Source organism: Spermophilus citellus (genome assembly GCF_964194105.1).
Source record: "Spermophilus citellus genome assembly, chromosome: 8".
NCBI classification, from domain to species: domain Eukaryota; kingdom Metazoa; phylum Chordata; class Mammalia; order Rodentia; family Sciuridae; genus Spermophilus; species Spermophilus citellus.
Window position 1 is genome coordinate 67,011,456 of NC_138189.1, and position 19,536 is coordinate 67,030,991.

Below are 19,536 nucleotides of genomic sequence, written 5' to 3' on the forward strand. Positions count from 1 at the left end.
CTTTTTAGCATCTAGTTCATGGTTCATTTCTTGCACAGTTCTTCCTCGAGGACTCTGTCTCTGGGGTCTACAGCATTTGTCCCTGTCTCATTTTGTTCCTGTCAGTGGCACATAGTCATTTTATTTGTGCCTAAAAGAAACAAGGGAATTATCAGTGTGATATTCCACCTCTTTATTTTCCACCTGTGTCTAGCATCAAACTAAATATATTGAAATTATTCAGTAAACTGTATTTTAAATATTTTTATTGAGCTTTCAAATGGCTTTGACAAATTTCAGCAAAATGATGTTGAACTTCATTTATTGGGTGGACAACAGAATTTTATTATGACTCTCAAAGTGCTTACAAATATATACAGAATTAAACCAGTGTTACTGTATTTTATACAGAGTGAGAAGTCTATTGTCTGTGAAAATTTCCCCAATTGTATGTGCTACCATACAGTAATATTATATTTTACCACAAAAGAAAATCATTTGGCATGTTATATTATAACAGCTGGTTCTTTACACTTAAATTGCTGTTAGCCTACATTTTCATAGCTTTATGCATATCTCTTTATTATGATAATATACTTTTTGCCCATTTTAAAGAGAGAAAAAAATTATAAGATGTCCTAGATTAGATGGCTCATAAAACTCCTCAGAAGGATTCAAATGTCCAGTTCTCTGCAGTAATTGGATCTCTTTTGTTGCTTTGTTTTAATCAGGGATAGAACTTTAACATTTTATATAAGCTGCTGTTAGGATAAGTAAAAAAAAAAAAACATTTCACTAGAGAAAATTACAATTTATAAAAATGATCGGTATTTATCATAGTTAACTTCCATAGAGTTTTTAGAAACACAAAATACCCTTTCATGGGCATAACTGCTCATGTGCTAACAACCAGAAAGAATCCCCCAAAATGGTGATTTTCTAATTGTGTTCCATAGAGATACCAGAGAGCAATTTTCAGATGTATTAGTTTCTTATTGCTGCTGTAACAAATTAGCACAAAGTGCAGTGGTTTAAAACAATACAAATTTGTTATCTTACAATTCTGAATGTCAGAAGTCTAGAAAGGTCTCAGTAGGCTAACAGAAGGTATAAGCAGGACTGTGTTTCTTTCTGCAGGCCCTAGAAGGGAATCAATTTCTTGCCTTTTCCAGCTTCCAGAGGCACCATTCATTCCTTGGCTCAAGGTCTCCTTCCATCTTCAAAGTCATCAATGGCTGGGGAATTTTTCATTATATCATTCTGACTCTCCTGTCACCTCTTTCACTTACAAGGTCATTTGTGACTACATTGGGCCCACCCAGATAATTCAAGATAACCTTGCCATCACCAGTCACTAATTGGCAACCTTAATTCCATCTGCAACCTAACCACATATCAAATTTATAGGTTCAGTTATTATAAGGCAAACATGTCTGGGCAGGTTGTTATTATGCTTATCACCCCAAGAATCACACACATTTAAATTCTTAAAACAGAAAAAAAAACCCCAGGTTAATTATTTAGAATATTCAGAAGAAATGAAACAAATACTAAAATGTATAATATTTTGAACTTTAAACACCAGACACTACAAGCATATTGTGCTGCCAGGTTACTCATTGGTTTTGGTACAAACTTTAAAGCTTCTAATGCTATATGTATGTATGTGCATATAATTCATTTTGGGGAAGTTTAATTATCTAATGTGTTTGGTTCAACTAAAACAGAATCCAATCCACCATTTCCTCCTTAATATTTGGCATTCTTGGTTGTTTGTGAAACTTAGCACCTGAGAATCCCTGTTCTCTGCTTTTGCTGTTATCAGATTGTGCTAACATGCTGAGAGCGTGTGCCAGTATCTTTTCTTGTGGGTAGGAGGAGGTCATCTTTTTTTCCTTTATGGATTTCATAGAGAACCCTCCTCAACACTGCCGTAGCTTATGTAGAAAATGCAGCTTCTATAAAAATGTGCTATTCTGCATCAACAAAGGGAGTAAGACCTATGGCCTGGATGTTCCAATAGGCTCTTTAATCATCACAACTGTGTTAGTGCCCATCTTCATTGTTTCCCCCTACCTCTACTACATACTTAAGCTATGTTTCATATCTTTTTTTGTAATTATTTCATAGGGTTTTAGACAGATGGAAGAGTAAATAGATATGTTCAGCCTGCCATCTTGACCCACAACTTTCCAAATATTTGTTGGGTAGCTTGTGCTGCAATGTGCACAATCAACAGAATAATCAGTGTGATCAGGTTTGAGTCCAGGTTGTCACTTATTAATGGTGGGTTCCAGGCAGGCCACATTTTATTTGTAACATAGGGTAAAAAAATAACATCATGGCTTCTCACTCTCGAGGAGGCCTGCATTCTCCCTTGAATGTATATTTATCATCCTAAATAAACCTGTTTATGCCTAAAAAAAAAAAAATAGCATCTTAGATGTCAGTAAGGAATCATCTAAATAGTGCTATCCAAAGGATTTAGCATAGTGCTGGCACATGGCAAGCCTTCAATAAATGGAATTTTATTGTTTATTAACTTATCAGTGAGAGTACCATAGAAAATACACACATCACTGTGATCATGTTATTGGAAATTATCAAAGAAAACCAAGTATAAGTAATGCTTGGTGTTACTTCTTGTCACAGTGAGATGGAGTTCAGAAACTGCAGTGATGATTGTATGGGAAGGTTCTTGAAAACGGAAGCATGAAGCCAAAGAGGGTTTTCCATCAGTCCTTCCTAAAAAAAATATCAGTGTGGAGATTTGCTGAGAGAATAACTAAGTTTGAAAAGGCTTATACTTGACCAAAACTTGGGTGTGCTCCACAAAAAAGCTTTGTTTGGGTGGTGGTTGTTTAAGCTTATAGGGCAAAGCAAAACAAGTGTGGCCATTAGAAAGAGCTTAATGGAGTTAGGCATCCTAGAAATGGACAGGCTGACTTACAACTTAAAAACATTGAAAAAAGGAAAACCTGATACCACATTGGAATTCCCAACATTTTAATGTTTTGAAATTTAATATGAAGGAACTACAGGTACCTTCCTTGATGTGTCAGTGCAGTCAGATGACAGCAACAAAAATTTCAAATCTGAATGATATACATAAAATTAATTAAGTCTGAGATAAGTAGATTTAATATTTTTCTAAATGGTGAAGTAGCCATTTATTCCAACTCCATTCATTGAGTGACCCATATTTTCCACTACGACTTGAAGTATCACCTGTACTATCTATTATTTTCTTCATTTACCACCACTTCCTGTCTTCTGAAAAAATCATCAAAATTCTATACCCTGGTCATAGGGGTGGGAAATGGACCCAAATGACCACTAATAGCTTTTTTCAGATTTGTTTTTTTCATAACTGAAATTGTCAGCGGTGAGATCTTTGTGCTTTGGTCTTGAATCTATATGTCAGTCAGTCTTAATTTGCCTGACAGAGGACAGGTGGCAAGTACTGATGGTGTTAAGCTTCGATGATTCTAATTGCCCTAAGGGTAGGTTTGTTGCTGCCCCCAGTTTGAGACTATGGTGGCTAAATATCCCTTTTTGCTTAAACTAGATATCCTTGGGTTTTTAATCACTCAAAAATGAAAAACCATGTTTATTATAAATTCATAAAAATATTTGGGTCTATTTTATTCTCCATCTGTTCCCACTGATCTACTTTTCTAGAACTAAACTGCTTCAATGTCTTCATGCTTCAATATCCTTTAGTGTTAATACCATGTTAGTCAAATTTCTATCACTATGACAAATACCTGAGATAAATCAACTTAAAAAGGAGGGAAAATTAATTTTGGCTCATGGTTTCAGAGGTCTCAGTTTGTGGTTGTTTGGCCATTGTTTTGGGCCGGTAGCAGCACAGTACATTATTGTGGGAGTGCAGGGTGGAGGAGTTGCTCAGCTCATGGCAGCCAGAAAGCAGAGAGCGGGGAGGGGTCAGGATCCCAATATCTTCTTTGAGGGCATGTCCCTAGTGATCCAGCTTCAGGTAGAAAATGATGGGTTTGAAAAATCACAGGGAAAATTCTGGGAATTTCAAATAATCCAGTTTGAAGGAAGAAATGGGTAAGAGAGGGTTGGGGTGTAGTTCAGTGGTAGAGCATATGCTCTGCATGAACAAGGTCCTGGGTTCAATCCACAGCATAACAAATAAAAAAAAAAAAGTGGGGTTGAGGATATAGCGCAGTTGGTACAATGCTTGCCTTGCAAGCACAAGGACCTGGGTTCAAGTCCCAGCACCACCAAAAAAAAAAAAAAAAAAAAAAAAAAAAAAAAAAAAATCCAACAAAGGTAAGAGAATAATAAAAGGAAGCTTGAAGATAGGTTGTGGCAGTTTGAATTCATTTTGTGGTGGACAGATTTTGAACAGAGAAATAATGTGTAAATGTTGAAGAAGATGGATTATTAGTAGAAGGTTACTGTAAATATGAGCATTATATTAAAATATTATCCATAGTTCTTAATGCATAATTTAAGTATATTTCATTTGTAAAGCATAAGGACTCTTTAATAAAATATATGTAATAAATAATTCATATTTGAAAATGTGCATCAGATAGCTTCATGCCTTTTCACTGGAAGATGCCTCGACATCAGGCAAATCAGAAGGCAATCTCAATAATTCTTCTACTTCTTCTTGCAAAGCCTCTGCTTTTTCATGCAACAGCATCTACAATAAAAAATCAAGACCTGAGGCCAAAATGTACATTGCTAGAACTGCCAACATTTTTATCACTATTAGAAGCCTGAATCTTTACACATCAATAATCTAGACATTAAAACTAAAATAACAAGATTGAAAAATGGCCATTTAAGAACAAGTGATTATAGTAAATGAGGCTGAGGCATTTAGTTAAAACCATTTTAGCTGATCATTGCATAGTATTCCAAAAATAAAGAGGCTTTAATACTCTCCAAGATTTGTTTTATTGGAGACTTGGCCACTTGAAAATTAATTTTTAATCTATAAAATCTTAGACAATTTTGCAAAAATTTAATGAGCTCCTGGAAAAGTAATCCTTTATATATGCATTTTATTAATCCTCAAAATTTAGTATGCTTTTAAAAATTCATCAGTATTTTTAGGAAAAGTTATTCAACTTCTTTAGTGACTATGGTTGATTTCAAAATTAACAAAAAAGGAAAAAAAGTATTTCTAAAATAAGACACATAGAAGATTTCAATAAATAATGATTCCCCTTTCTTCTAAAAACGCAGAAACAATTTGGGTTTCATATATGTAGGGGTGAAATATTAGCACTACTTCTGTTATAACATTTTTATAATAAAATGTTTATCAAAATCATACAAAGGGGAAAAATAATATGAAAGCAAAAATAAAAAAAAAACAAAAATACTCTACCAATTTGATAAAGTATAGCACTACACATTATATAAAAGTGATTAAAATGTAATCAAGTAAACTTGCCAGTACCTGAGAGAAGGATCACCAAGTAAGATAAATCTCCCTCTAAAAAGTACACAAACCAACAAGTAAATTGCACAAAAACCATGTTCCAGTAATAGTATAGAGAACACCATCTACCTCAAATTACTTATAGTTTTAAAAATATCCACCAAAGAGCTGGGGATATAGCTCAGTTGGTAGAGAGCTTAACTCCCAGGCACAAGGGCCTGGATTCAATCCCCAGGACCACAAAAAGGGGGGGAAAAAAAGAAGAAGAAAAAAGCTCCAAGTTGGTTTTCAAACATATTATTTGGGCTGGGTATGTGGCTCAGTGGTTTAGCACCCCTGAGTTCAATACCTGATAACCCCCCCTCTCCCCAAAAAAAGGAAAAAAAATCTACCAATTCTCAGATCTATTTCTTGAACTCCTACTTTAAGCATTTGCAGAGATGGAGGTGAGGCTGAGGAAAAACTATACAGATGTGATAAGAGGGAACCAAGAGTCTAAGATTAAGTAAAATCATCTCCAGAGAGAGAAAAGTTACAGTAATATAAAAATACTGGAAACAAATTTTGGTAGGTTAAAACGCTGTTTATAGGAAGGTATTTAAAGTACGTGGAGAACTCTAAGAGGCAGTCTTGGAAAGGCTATGTTTTCAGAAAAAGACTGGCTAAAAGGGGAAAGGTGCCCTTTGGAAGCAGAGCCATGAAGGAAAAAGGAAATGAGGGCAAAATTTAGGATGCTGTAGGACAAAAGGAATACAAAATTCCAAGGACACAAACCTTGGTACACTTCTCCCCACCCTGAACTATCCATGAAAGACACCATATTTCACGACTCTGAGATAATACTCTTGAACTGGGAGTCTCATGAACTATTCCAAGTGGCAACCCTGTCCAAGAAATGCAACAGCATAAGCAGTTCTCATCACTGCTTGAGAAAAAAAAAAAAAAAAAAAAACAGAAATGAGAATCAAAGCTCTTCAGTTCATAAAAATTCCCTCCCTGCCAGGTGTGATGGTATATGTCATATCTGTAATCCCAGGGACTCAGACTCAGGAGGCTGAGGTAGAAGGATTGCAAATACTCCTAGGTCTAATCCTAGGTACAAACAAAGCAAACAATTTTTTTTTCTGAGCTCACAAAGAAATAGGAAGAAAAAGGCAAAATGTTCATAACAAAAAGTAATAACTATAATTATGTTCAAGGAAGAACAGACCTGAATAAAAAACCTAATTAGGGTAACTGAAATATGAAAAGTGGGAAAATTATCAGGAGAATAAAAACAACAACAAAAAAGATATAAAAAAGAGATCGGTCATATTGAAATGGAAGATAGGCAAAGAAGATCTAATATAAATACAATTAGAATTGTTAAAGAAAAAAATCAAAAGGATCAGAACTAATATTGACTTCAACCCCCTAAAAATTCTTAAAATAAGAGAAAATAAAGACATGTCCTAATGAAACTACTTGGATTTAAAGATAAAGAAAATAGGTTAATGTTTTATATACAAAAAGGAGGGCAGGGAGCCAGGCATGGTGGTGCATGTCTGTAATCCCAGCAACTTGGGAGGCATAAGCAAGAGGATTGCAAGTTCAACCAGCCTCAGCAATTATTGAGGACCTAAGCAACTTAATGAGACCCCATCTCAGAAAATAAAAAAGGGCTGAAGATGCAGCTCAGTGGTAAATTCCCAGTACCAAAAAAACAAAAACAAAAATGGGAGAGGAGAGAAGAAAGCAAATAAAATCTGTGCTTCAAATAAATAACAACTACACCAAAGCAGATTTTTTAAAAATTAAAAAAAAACGACCCCAAGTAACATTTCAACACATTATTTCTATTGTGTACTTTCAAATTAAATAAAAAAAAAGAGTTGTAAATAAATATTGAATTCTGGTTAGCAAATTAGGCCCCCCAACATCAGTGGTAGAATTTAGCAATTCTGAAATTACTTTCAGTGTATTCTATTGAACAATATAGATAGATATATATTGAAAACAGGAAGCAAGTTTCTCAATGTTGGAGAAAGGAACTAAAAATACAAAAAGAGAAACTTCTATAACAAGTCCTGTAGTGTAGGATGACTGTGGAAAATGAATGATGACTGGAAATTCTTCAACACCTCCATTAAGAGGTGGAATTAATTCTCTTCCTTTTGGTTCTGGGATGACCTTGGTGATCTACTTATAACTAACAGAGTACAGTAGAAATGATGCTGCATGATAGGGCTCAACTGAAAGAAGTCTTATAGCTTCTGCTTTGGTTTCTTGGAATGAGAACACTGCAAGGTCATTTAACTGCTCTTAGATCACAGCACCCATGCTGGAAGAAAGCCAAGTTACATGGAGATTATAGAAAGATAAATAAGAAACCACAATATTTTAAAAGAAATAAACTAGATTGAATAATAAAAAAAGAGAGACAGTACAAAATACAAAGAGTTTTTGAACTCTTGAATTTCTTATTCTTTTCTTTTTTTGGTGTTTATTAGGGATTGAATCAGGGCCTCATATATGCTCAGCAGGTACTGTACCACTAACCCTAGACTCCTGAACGTCTATAAGAGCAGACTTATGCACATAATAGCAAGGGCTGTTACTTATGGAAAAGGAAGAATGATTTGGATGAGGAAACCCAAAGTCAGGAATAATTTACAGAGAGAACTGGGTCCTAATAAAGGAACTGGTCACAAATGCCTGGATAGATTTTAGAATTGCTGCAATGCACTGCTCATATATAGTAGTTAGCCTACCTCTGATTTCACCACTGTATCCTGTGTCTTTTCAGTTCACAAGTCCTCACTGAGAAGAGCTTGTGAAATTGTATCAAGGTACTTACCCGCATGTGGACTTGATTTAAGAGAAATACTGTACCTTGAACCTGGAGGCTGAGGCAGAAGGACTGCAGGTACTCCTATGAACCTATGTCTGATGCCATACTGGAAAAGTCTTTTGGGGTTGACTATATGATGTATGTAAGAGAAATGTAGATAATCTATGACCAGAGGGAGGGCTTTGGGAATGACTGCAAATTATCTGACATTCCTTTCATGTAGAAGTGGGATTCTAATTTTCCTTCCTTTCAATCCTGGTCTAATGACTGGTAACTAACTGTATGCAGCAGAAATGATACTGTGTTACTTCTGAGGTTAGTTCAGAAGATTTCTTGCATTTTTTGCCTTGATCTCTTGGAAATGCTCACTCCTCAGATGTTCCTTCTCCTAATCTAGTTGCCCTGTAATGAGACCCAAGCCACATGGAAAGGCCATGTGCAGTTGCTCCAGTTGAAAGCTCCAGTAACGGGGGAGCTGGGATCATGGCTCAGTGGTAGAGTGCTTGCCTCAGCACTACATAAAAATAAATAAACAAAATAAAGGTATTGTGTCCATCTATAACTAAGAAAATAACTGAGTTATGTAGAAAATCACTGGTACATGCTAAAATGAGTATGTGAAAGTCTAATAAGGAATAGGCTATCTACTACAATCTTAAAAGTATCCATTCCCCAAATATTTACTAATCACAAAAGGGAAAATAATAGCTTTATAGTGAAAGAAATTGGCAAACATCACTTCCTTAAACCAAATGGTCTAAGTTAATGTCAGCAATGGAACAAAAATGATATCATGTGGCTCCTGATATGATGTACTGAAGGATACATATAATTTTTGTGGCATTCCTGCCAAAAAATGTATAACTTCAAAATAATCTTAATTCATTTCCTTATTTCCATCCCGGATCCCTTATTTACAATTTTTTTTTGGGGTACCAGGGATTGAACCCAGGGGTGCTTTACCACTTAGCCACGTCCCCAGCCCCTTTTTATATTTTATTTAGAGACATGGTCTCACTGAGTTGCTTAAGGCCTTGATAAGTTGCTGAGGCTAGCTTTGAACTGCCAATCCTCCTGCCTCAGCCTCCAAGAGCCACTGGGATTACAGGCATACATACACCACTGTGCCCGGCCTTACTTACAATTTTATAACCCAATACTGTACTCAAAATCCTGCTGCAAATATCCATTTACTCTTTAATCTGGCTGGAAAGTAGAAGAGATTGAATCAGAAAAAGTATCTTAGTCTATAAGATGAAAGCCTTGTATTGAAAATGACTGAGCAACAAGAAAGAAGGAATACTGGTCCCTGGATACACCACTCATTCCCATGTCACCTCTAAACTATTTATGTTTAAACTTGTCTAATAAATTTTTCTAACTTAAAGTCACTAATTTTGTTCATTGTTACTACAGCTCCATTTATAGCCTTAATAATATACAGTCTAACTCCACAGTCTTGGCTATCCTACCTCCTGTTTCCTTGTATACATCACCTAATTTCGTTAGGTCTCATTTATTCATTCAACTAGTTGTTAAACACATATTATAGACTTAATGCTGTGCTAGGTGCTATAGAAATGAAATTGACTATAATTTTGTTCTTCTCACCAACCCAAAGAACTTCTAATCTAATGGGACAAAGACCATCTAAGTGGTTTCATCTGTATACTGGGGATAGTACCAACACTGCCCACTACAAAGGGTCATTATAAAGATTAATTAAGGTAATGTATTCAACAAGAGCCCCATTCAAATAAGTAAGATTTATTTTCTAACTATTTCTGTTTTATATATGGCAATTATGTAACAATGAAGTCTAAAAGAAGCCAAACAATTTCGGATTTATAACTATAGTGGAGACTAAGTAAGAAATAAATCAAATTATTGAGTAATAGCTTTACCTATGTAGACAGATGGGCAATGGTAATCCAGATTGGATCCAGCAAAGGGTACCTAGATAGTGAATGGCCTAAAACAACATTATTTAATATGGATGAGGAAACATACATGAAACAGAAACTCTTTGGGGCAAAGAGAGCTGTGAAAAACTACCATAAAAATGAAAGACTAGCTGGGCATGGTGACACACACACACCTGTTATCCCAGTGACCCAGGAAGCTGGGGCAAGAGGATCACAAATTTAAGGCCAGCCTGGGCAACTTGGTGAGATTGTATTTTAAAATAAAAAAACTCCAAAAGATCTGGCAATGTAGTTCAGTGGTAGAATGCCCTAGTACTTCAAAAAAGAAAAAGAATGAAATAATAGATTAGTTCCAGAGGGTAGTACTCCAGTACAGTGGTAGAAATTTTTTTGCCTCAATATATTGGGATAAGTTTTGTAATACTAAGAGCACCCGAAAATTGAAGAAACTGAATTTTCAGAAAGTGAATTCATCAGAAAGTGAATGGTTTTTCCTTCCTCAGTGTCTAAAAAGTTCCTGTCAATGATGGTGTTCAAGGTAGGAAGACCAGATGTCAGAGATGCTGAGGAAAGAACTTCTGTGAAAAGACTGCGGAGGCAGAACTCAATGATTTCTAAGGTTCCTATGAACATTCAAAACTGTCTTTACATTTTAGGAAGTCTGTTCTTTTTAGCAAGCCTTGTGTCATAACAGGTGCAGTATTTGTACTCACAAATTCTGAATACATATATTTGTTTCTATCAAAATAAACTCATGTGATATTAAATATTTTGTTCTGAAGTATAAAGTACAAGGAAATAATACTATGAAATTTATAATAAAAGTTAAAAAATAGTTTCCTTGCTTACCTTTGCTGATGAAACAATTTGCTTGGCCTGGCATCTTGATAAATGATCAATTGTCCTTATTAGCACTTCTGGGTTAGCATTAGCTAAATGCATTAGACTTTTGTAACCTGCATTGTATAACTGTTTTGCTCGACCCTAAAAAGTGTTACAAAAATAAGTAGGATGAGAATTTGAAATTAGGAAAAAATTCACACACAGAGATAGGAATAAACTAAGATAATAAAGTAGATATGTGTGAAGAGATAACACCTCAGAATCCTAAACAACTTTAAAGATGCAGCTGAGTAGTTCCAATCTGAGTGCATGTAGTTTTTTATGTAGCTTAAGTCAGCTAATGTATGCTAAAATCAGGAATGAGAAAGCCATTAAGGCATTTAGGTTAGTGGTACTAATAAAGTTCTTCAAGCAAAATGTTCTAGCCTGATATCTTTCAAATGTTCTCATCATCTACTCAGGAGACCAGTGTGTGTGTGTGTGTGTGTGTGTGTGTGTGTGTGTGTGTGTGTGTTTTCTCAGTGGAATTAAGAACTAAATAATAAAGAATAAATTAATTAAAAATACAAACCACTCTCTTAGAAAACATAAATGACCTTTGCTGTCACTGAATCATCACTACCTTAAACAAGCACTGAGTACAAACTAAGAGAAGGTAATTCAATATTGGAACGGAGGAAGGAAGTGATGTGGTAGCATGCACATTCTTGTGGAGAGTCACTCCCATCTCTACTGTTATTTTTTTTTCCACAACTGAGATTTTTCATTAGATTTGTTTCCCAATTAGTAGTGGATTTCTGGAAGGCCATGGCAGCAGCAACTAATACACAGACACACACATATATATGTATTTATATGTATATATATATATATATATATATATATATATATATATTTTATTATATATGTCAAGTTTTATTGTTTTGTGAAGTCTTACTACAGTGCAAGTGATAGAGCCTTGTTGCTTATTTGTCATGGGAACCACACACAAAAAAACATTTATATATACATATATGTGTATGTACATGTGTGTATGTATATTTGCATATATATAAGTGGAACATATGTATGTATATATGTATATATGTGTATGTGTATATATGCACACACATAATAAATGCCATATATATCTCGCCATGAAAAATGAGCAACAAGGCTCTATCACTTGCCCTGCAGTAAGACTTCACAAAATAATGAAACCTAATTTTTTTGTTAGTTGTAATAATCTTCAGTTGAGAAATTGAAAAGCTACTAACCTCTAAGACTCCAGTCACTTCCATGAGAGGGATTAGCTCTGCCTTCACACAGTAAGTCAGCTTCTTGGTAAGTTCTACCAAAAGGGCCCTATAAACCCAAAACTCCTCAAGTTCCTGTAGAATGCAAGGAAATATATCAAATTTAACTTTCGCAAGTTATTTCCAAGTTTAATTTGTGTGGTATGAGGCTCAGATAGGATATTATCTTATTAAATTCTGGAACATGGATTAAACCAGAGATGAAAGATTATTCCAGGCCAAATTATTAAGAGGAAACATGATAGAGACTCTGAGGAACTGGATGAACTAGTTTAGGGAGGTGGAAAAAGATTGAAAATTGAAGAACAAGTGAATAGAAAGAGCTCTATTCATTTTTATCAAAATGTCAGAAAGTGAATGATTTTTCTTTCCTAAGTGACTAAAAATAATTCCTATCTCTAGGAATTTATCCTGAAGACAAAATATTAAATATGGAAAGATTCAAATGCATGATAATGTTCAATGCAGCATTATTAAACTTTCACAAATACTGGAAATCATGAATCAATAACTATTAACTCTTGGTGGGTAAATGATCATATCATTTTATCTATTTTGTATGTTTGAAATTTCTATAATAGTAGTTTATTTTATCAAAAGGTTCATTCCAGCCATTGTGAGAGTTTGTGATGCATGTAATAGCACTATCTAGCCATATCGAGACCACCAAGAAAGTAGTCAATGAAGATGGCAGAGTAAAAAGAAGACCATGAATAGAACTACTGAATCAATCAACCCTGGAATTGCATTAGTTCTTGCCTTCCTGTTACATAAGATAATCATTTTTCTTTATTGGCTAAACTTCTTTTAAATTTTCCTATTAATTGTAGTTAAATATAATTTACTAATATGATTGGTATACTATTTTATACAACTTATAAAACTTTTTAAAAGAAAAAAACACTTTAAAATATTAAAAATACATTGAGAACATAAGTTATCAGATTTTTTTAGGATCAGCCATCAAATTACAGTTGTTTTTCAAGTTCTATGTATAGATTACTTTATTTGAGCAATTCCATTAGGCTCAAACCCTCAGTCCTAAATAACACAAAGGGAAATAATATCAAGGAGAGCAATTTTAATTATGGAGAACAACAAACAAAAAAATTAAGAATATACATTTTAAAAATTTGTTTCACCTTATAACTTGTAATTTTTGTCTGATGCTTAACTGGCATATGATTAGGGATTATAAACTAACACTTAAAAATCGTCCTAAGTAAATTATATTTAGAAAGGTAAATTTGCTAAAATAATTATCATTCAATCCAAAGTCAAGTATTTTTGGATTATTTACTCCCTTCATCAGTACATATGACAGAATTAATTGTCATATAAATACATAGAACATCGATGTTTAAGGTAGAAAAAATGAAGTAAATTTAAATCTTAGAAAAACAGAATTCATGAGGAAAGAGTTTAAAAATTGAGTATAGACACAAACATGGAAAGGATTACTATGCTATCCAATAAAAAATTAAAATGTAGGAAAAATGGTTTATGTTATAAATTCAATTAAAAATTATCTGTGTAGGAAAGTCTATAATCCTTTGTTATATATTTTTGAGAAAATACCTGAAAAATACTAATGATGGCCTTAAAAGTAGATTAACTAGGCACTTTCTACTTACTTTATATTTTAGTTAATTCAGGAATTTTTATATCTTTACCATCAGTATGTATATAGTACTCTTTTGTAGGCAGATAAAAACAAAGATACTTTTTAGATAAATTTTGAGTGCTTTGAAATAACACAATAAGTCAACAATGAGGAATACTGACATACTGTCAGTATTTATTAGTGGGTTTAGTAACAGTTAAAACAAGAAGATGTACCAAGTATAAATTATATGTTTAGTGGAATTACCTCACAGAAATGTAACACACAGGATGAGAAGGAAGCAGCTCCGGTAAGTAGATTTTGTATATATCCTCGAGACATGTTAAATTTTTCAGACACACTCCAAATGTTGGTCTCTTTGAGCAAGGTATAAAGAACAAAAGACAGGTAGAGTCTGTTGACAATGTCCTTGTCCACCTTCTAGAAAGACAAATAAATTCATGTACCCAGATGGACAACAGGTAAAGTGGATGAAGCTGTACTATAGGACATCAAGAATAGAATGATTCCAAGGAAATAAAACTAATTTCTAATGTAAGCTTCAAACTGATTATCACTTGATTGCCAGTAACTACCATACACAGGAGAGAGGCAAAGGATGGTTTCCTTCTCAGCAACACTAGGAAACAAATACAGGGAGGAAGCTGTAGAGATTTGTATATATTTACTGTGGTATTTATAAATTGTACATTTGTGTGACTGCTATTATAAATTACATAAATGCATGTTGATAAATATGTTGATAAGCATGCCTATATTGTAAACTAAGAGTGAATATTATGCTATGATTTCCATATTATCATGACAAATTAACTGATGTTCCCAAAGTTAAAACATTAAAAGAGAAAAATGCTTGCTGTTTTTGAAGATTTCTGTTTCTGTGCATATTTTTGCCTGTGGTATCTTTGGTGTTTAGTGACTATTTCTGAGTAAAGTATTTCCTTGCTAGCATCAAATTAACTGAGAAAATAACTTGTGCTTAAAATTAAAGGAAAACAAGGATGAACCTGAAGGAAAAAAAGGGGGTATAGAATGTAAAATGATACCTTCTACTAAGTGGTGTTCGAAATGAGAACTCAGGGTGATATATTGGAGCATTTATGAGCTATAGAATCTGCATACTGATGCTGGATCACTCTTGAAAAGTATTAAGCTAAAAAACCTTAGTTGAATAGCAAGTAGGACAAGATAGCTTTTTAATTTCATAATTTTAATGTACCTTTACTATTAACTATAAATTGAGTTAATGTAGGTTTTGCTTAGAACGTATTTTGTTAACCAAGAAAAAAATATAATTAGTATGTGGCAAGATGTTTTGTGCCAATTTTAAGATATTTTGTAAGATATTAAAAGGGGGTTCTTTTTCAATATGGAGAAATCAATTAGATTTTAAGTATATATCATGTTCTTTCGGATTCCAATGATCATACTTCTAAGGTATTGAATTAGTTAACTAATCCATTCATAATTAAGGTAAATCCATACACGACTACTTTACACATTTGTCAATTTAATAAACATTTATTGACTATATTCCATAAACTATAACAAAATTAAATCCTTGATTCAAGTTTTAAAAGATGCCTTGTTCTACTATGATTTTGCATATGTTTATTATTTCGTAATGAGTTCCAGAATAATATGATTTTGTTTTTACTTTACATTTTAGAGTTGGATATAAAAGGTTTGTGTTAAGAAAAACTTTTATTCAACACTGAAAGTTTAAACAACATAGACATTTCTAAAGTAAAAGACCTAATCTAAAAATTGTAAGAATGTAGCTGGGTGTGGTGGCACATGCCTGTAATCTCAACAATTTGGGAGGCTAAGGCACCAGAATTGCAAGTTCAAGCCCAGCTTCAGCAATTTAGGGAGATTCTGTCTCAAAATAAAAAAAAAGAAAAAGAACTGCAGATGCAGCTCAGTAGGATCTATCCCTTGAAATTATAAAAATATGAATGTTTAAAATAGATATTATATTACTATATCATATATCTATATATTTATAAATATATATAATTGTACATTCATATGTATAAATATATATATTTGTAGATATAAATATATAGACGCTAAGCTAGGGTTGTAGCTCAGTGGTGGAGTGCCTGCCTTGCATGTGTGAGGCACTGGGTTTTATTCTCAGCACAACATAAAAACAAAGTTATTGTGTACATCAACAACTTAAAAATTGTTAAAAAAATATATAGATGCTATTAATTTTATGATATAGCAATGCATAAGATAGCTGCACCATTCAATTCAAATGCAAGTAAACACCATCTTCCATTTTTCAAAGTGAAATTAGCACTGTCTACATAAATTTAAAAGATATAGGGGAAATGGCAAGTAAGATAATTGTTTCAATGAAAGATGAATTAAAAAATAAAATTAAAAATGAAAAAATATATTATGAGAAAAAAAATGATATTAGCTTAAGGAAGTTGAAGGTATGGTTACCACAGAATTATTTCTACTTCTTTTAAAGTTAGTGTATGCATTAAACACTTGCTTCATGCCTACCGACTGAATTGTGAAACATTAAGATATAAGATATCACACAAAAGAATATTAACTGATCCACTTCAACCTTCTAAATGTTTTGTTTACTACAAGGACTAAACTTGAAGTTTTTTGAGGACAAAAAATAACAACAAAAACATCTAGACCTGTCCTATGTTAGAATCCCTGATACCAAATAAGATGTAAATTTCTGTAAAATATATTGGCTTGTTTGAATTGAACTTATTTTAGGAACATATGATATTGTGAAAATATTTTATAAGTGTTTCAGTACTTTTATTATATAAATCACAAGTAGCCTAAGAAAAGGAGATTAACATTTTATTTCTCCTCCATCTGTCATCAATTCTCCCAGTGCCCAAAGTTGCATAATTGAGGAAAAAGGGATTCCTTCTGAACCTGGGTCTTTTTTATCAGTGTTGTTAACATTTGTGCTTATTTCAGGATGACTCTTCCAAAACTAATGAGAGCCAAGATGCTCTTCAGACTTTGCAAATCCAGCTGACATATTGCAGCAAGCCCACAGCAAGCTCACCTGAACTGTTGATTATAGGACTTGTTTATTTTAATAGTAAGTACAACTAGCTCTGACTAGACCCTAGACCACTGTACCTGTCTGCTTTGCAGAATTAAAAACTGTGTACACCATTGTAAAGAAAAAAAGGTAGATTAATAAGGTTTATCCTTTCTTATGATAGCCTTATACATGTATGACAGAAATGCAAAAATATCAAAAAGAAAAAAAATGGCCATCACACCATCCAGAAATAGCCTTTAAAAAATTCTTACATTTCTGGTATTCAGAAAGATATGTTTTAAATAGCAAAATGGAAATTATATTAATTTAAAGAAAAAAATGAAATAAAAAGATCCAATCACTAAAGGAGATGAATGGTATTAGTTTTTTTTTTTTTTAATGGTATTAGTTTTGTTGAATGAACTTCATTATTTAGGAAGGGAAAATGACTGTGGTACCTTCCTGATGGCTTGACCAGATGCTTTCTTCCCAATAAAGCTTTCAGAGACTCCAAGAAGAGCAGCTACATTTTGTTCAGCTGGACTGAGTTGACTAAACTGTAGAAAAAGAATACATACATGGAAAAAAAATCAATGTAACTTAAAAATGTGCCATTTGAAACAAATCTGGCATTTCTTTGGAAATCACATTTTCATGATTTTAAAGGATATGAAAAATGACGATTTTATTTATAAATATTGCAAGTTTTAAAAGAATATGTTATATTCCTTAGAATATAACATATTTTAGTAGAATTACAGTCTCATGTGGCAAAATGAGTCAAGGCCCACATATATGATGATAGTTCCATAAGATTACATGGTCTAGTAATGTCATAGCCATCTGATGTTCATACAGTAATGAAATTACCTACCAGTGTGTTTCTTAGAACATATCTGCCATTAAGTGATACATGACTCTACTTAAAGACATGGCCACAAATACTGGTTTCCATGTGATTGTTTAATACTACAGATGGCTGGGGAGAGGGAGAAGATGGAAAGGTTTTGAAAGTAACTGCATTATATATAGCAACACTTAAAAAAATCTTATAGTAATGACTTAAAAAGATGACATTAAAAGTAGAAGTTAGTTTCCTGAGATTAAAAGCTATATGCTAGCTGGGTGTGGTGGTACATGCATGTAATCACACAGTGATTTTGGAATCTGAGGCAGGAAGATCATAAGTTTGGGGCCAGCCTCAGCAATATAGTGAGGCCCTAAGCAACTTAGGAAGATCCTGTCTCAAAAACCAAAAAAAAAAAAAAAAAAAAAAAAAAAAAAGGCTGGGATATAGCTCAGTGGTAAAACATCCCAGGGTTAAATCCTAGTACCCACCACCCCACACCCTGCAAAAAGATACATATTGCAGGACTGGAGATATAGTATGCATGAAGGCTTAGGTTCAATACTTAGTATCAAAATAATAATAATAGAAATTATATACTCTTTCTGCATAATGTGTGTTCATACAGCTAGCCTGGTCACAGTAAAATCAAAATGAAGTATATACTCTATCATTTAGGTTTGTTATAAGTGGGGCTAGTTCTACCTTGGTACTGGCAATAAAATAAATATTCCTTTGTATGTATTAATGTCATTGGGTTTGGAGTATCATCAGGCTTGGCTCTGACAGACCTTTCATATAACTAAACTCTCACTCATCAGTGATAGTTTCACTGTTTTCTTTACACTCTAAGCATTACAAAATGCAGAAGTCACTAAACTTTAGAAGAACTGTTTTTGGGGGAATGTGATCAGTGATAATCCTTTTTTTTGGTACCTTTATTTTTGGATAATTAATATGTTTATATATAAAAGAAAAGTAATATTTAAGTTAAACAAGCCAAAAATGTTGTTGCCATATTATTTTTTTAAAAAATCTCACAAACAAAAAAGGCCCAATTCTAATTTTTTTTTTTTTTTTTTTTTTTTGGTACCAGGGATTGAACTCTAGGGCACTCGACCACTGAACCACACCCCCAGCCCTGTTTTATATTTTATTTAGAGACAGGGTCTTGCTGAATTGCTTAGCGCCTTGCTGTTGCTGAGGCTGGCTTTGAATTCATGAGTCTCCTGCTTCAGCCTCCCAAGCCGCTAGGATTACAATAAATATATCTTAATAGAGTGAAAAAAAAGTAAAGATCAAACATCATTGATAAACTAAGTAGCCTAAGTAGAAAAATCCTATATTCTTACCTGCCTGAAGTATATCATCCAATCAGGGTCACATTGAGAAACCAGATCATAGGGAGTTGTTAAGTAGATGAGATGCAAAAGGCTTTCAAGCACAAGCCCTTCAAGACCTTTCTTCAAGTCTCTGTAGAGAATGTCACAATAAGCCAAATCTATAGTTCCTAAAAGAAAGATACAGATACTTCATCATTCATAATTACTCAAAGAGGAACGAGCTGATTTTAAATAAAGTCTTATTTAGAAGTTAACTAAATGTAACAAAAAGTCTTCAAAGTCTCTTACTATGTAATCTTCACTTATTTGGAGGCCATTTTGATAGAATAATCAATATTTAATAAGTTCTGATCCAATTACTCTATTTCTGGGAATCTAGCCAAGA

At 33.4% G+C, this 19,536-nt stretch overlaps 1 protein-coding gene across 2 annotated transcripts in view; it reads right to left on the reverse strand.

Annotated features, from left to right (window-relative positions):
- Positions 1-259: 259 nt before the first annotated feature.
- The window catches only part of HELQ (helicase, POLQ like), a 47,499-nt gene continuing 28,222 nt past the window's right edge, over positions 260-19,536 (reverse strand). For both annotated transcript variants that reach the window (XM_081302967.1, XM_081302968.1), the window contains 6 exons: positions 19,161-19,318; positions 17,420-17,518; positions 14,171-14,344; positions 12,262-12,375; positions 11,012-11,146; positions 260-4,660 (listed from right to left, as the gene is read on the reverse strand). In XM_081302967.1, the coding sequence (XP_081159093.1) occupies positions 4,553-4,660; positions 11,012-11,146; positions 12,262-12,375; positions 14,171-14,344; positions 17,420-17,518; positions 19,161-19,318 (788 nt within the window). In that variant the 3' untranslated portion in view covers positions 260-4,552. The remainder of the gene's footprint in view (positions 4,661-11,011; positions 11,147-12,261; positions 12,376-14,170; positions 14,345-17,419; positions 17,519-19,160; positions 19,319-19,536) is intronic.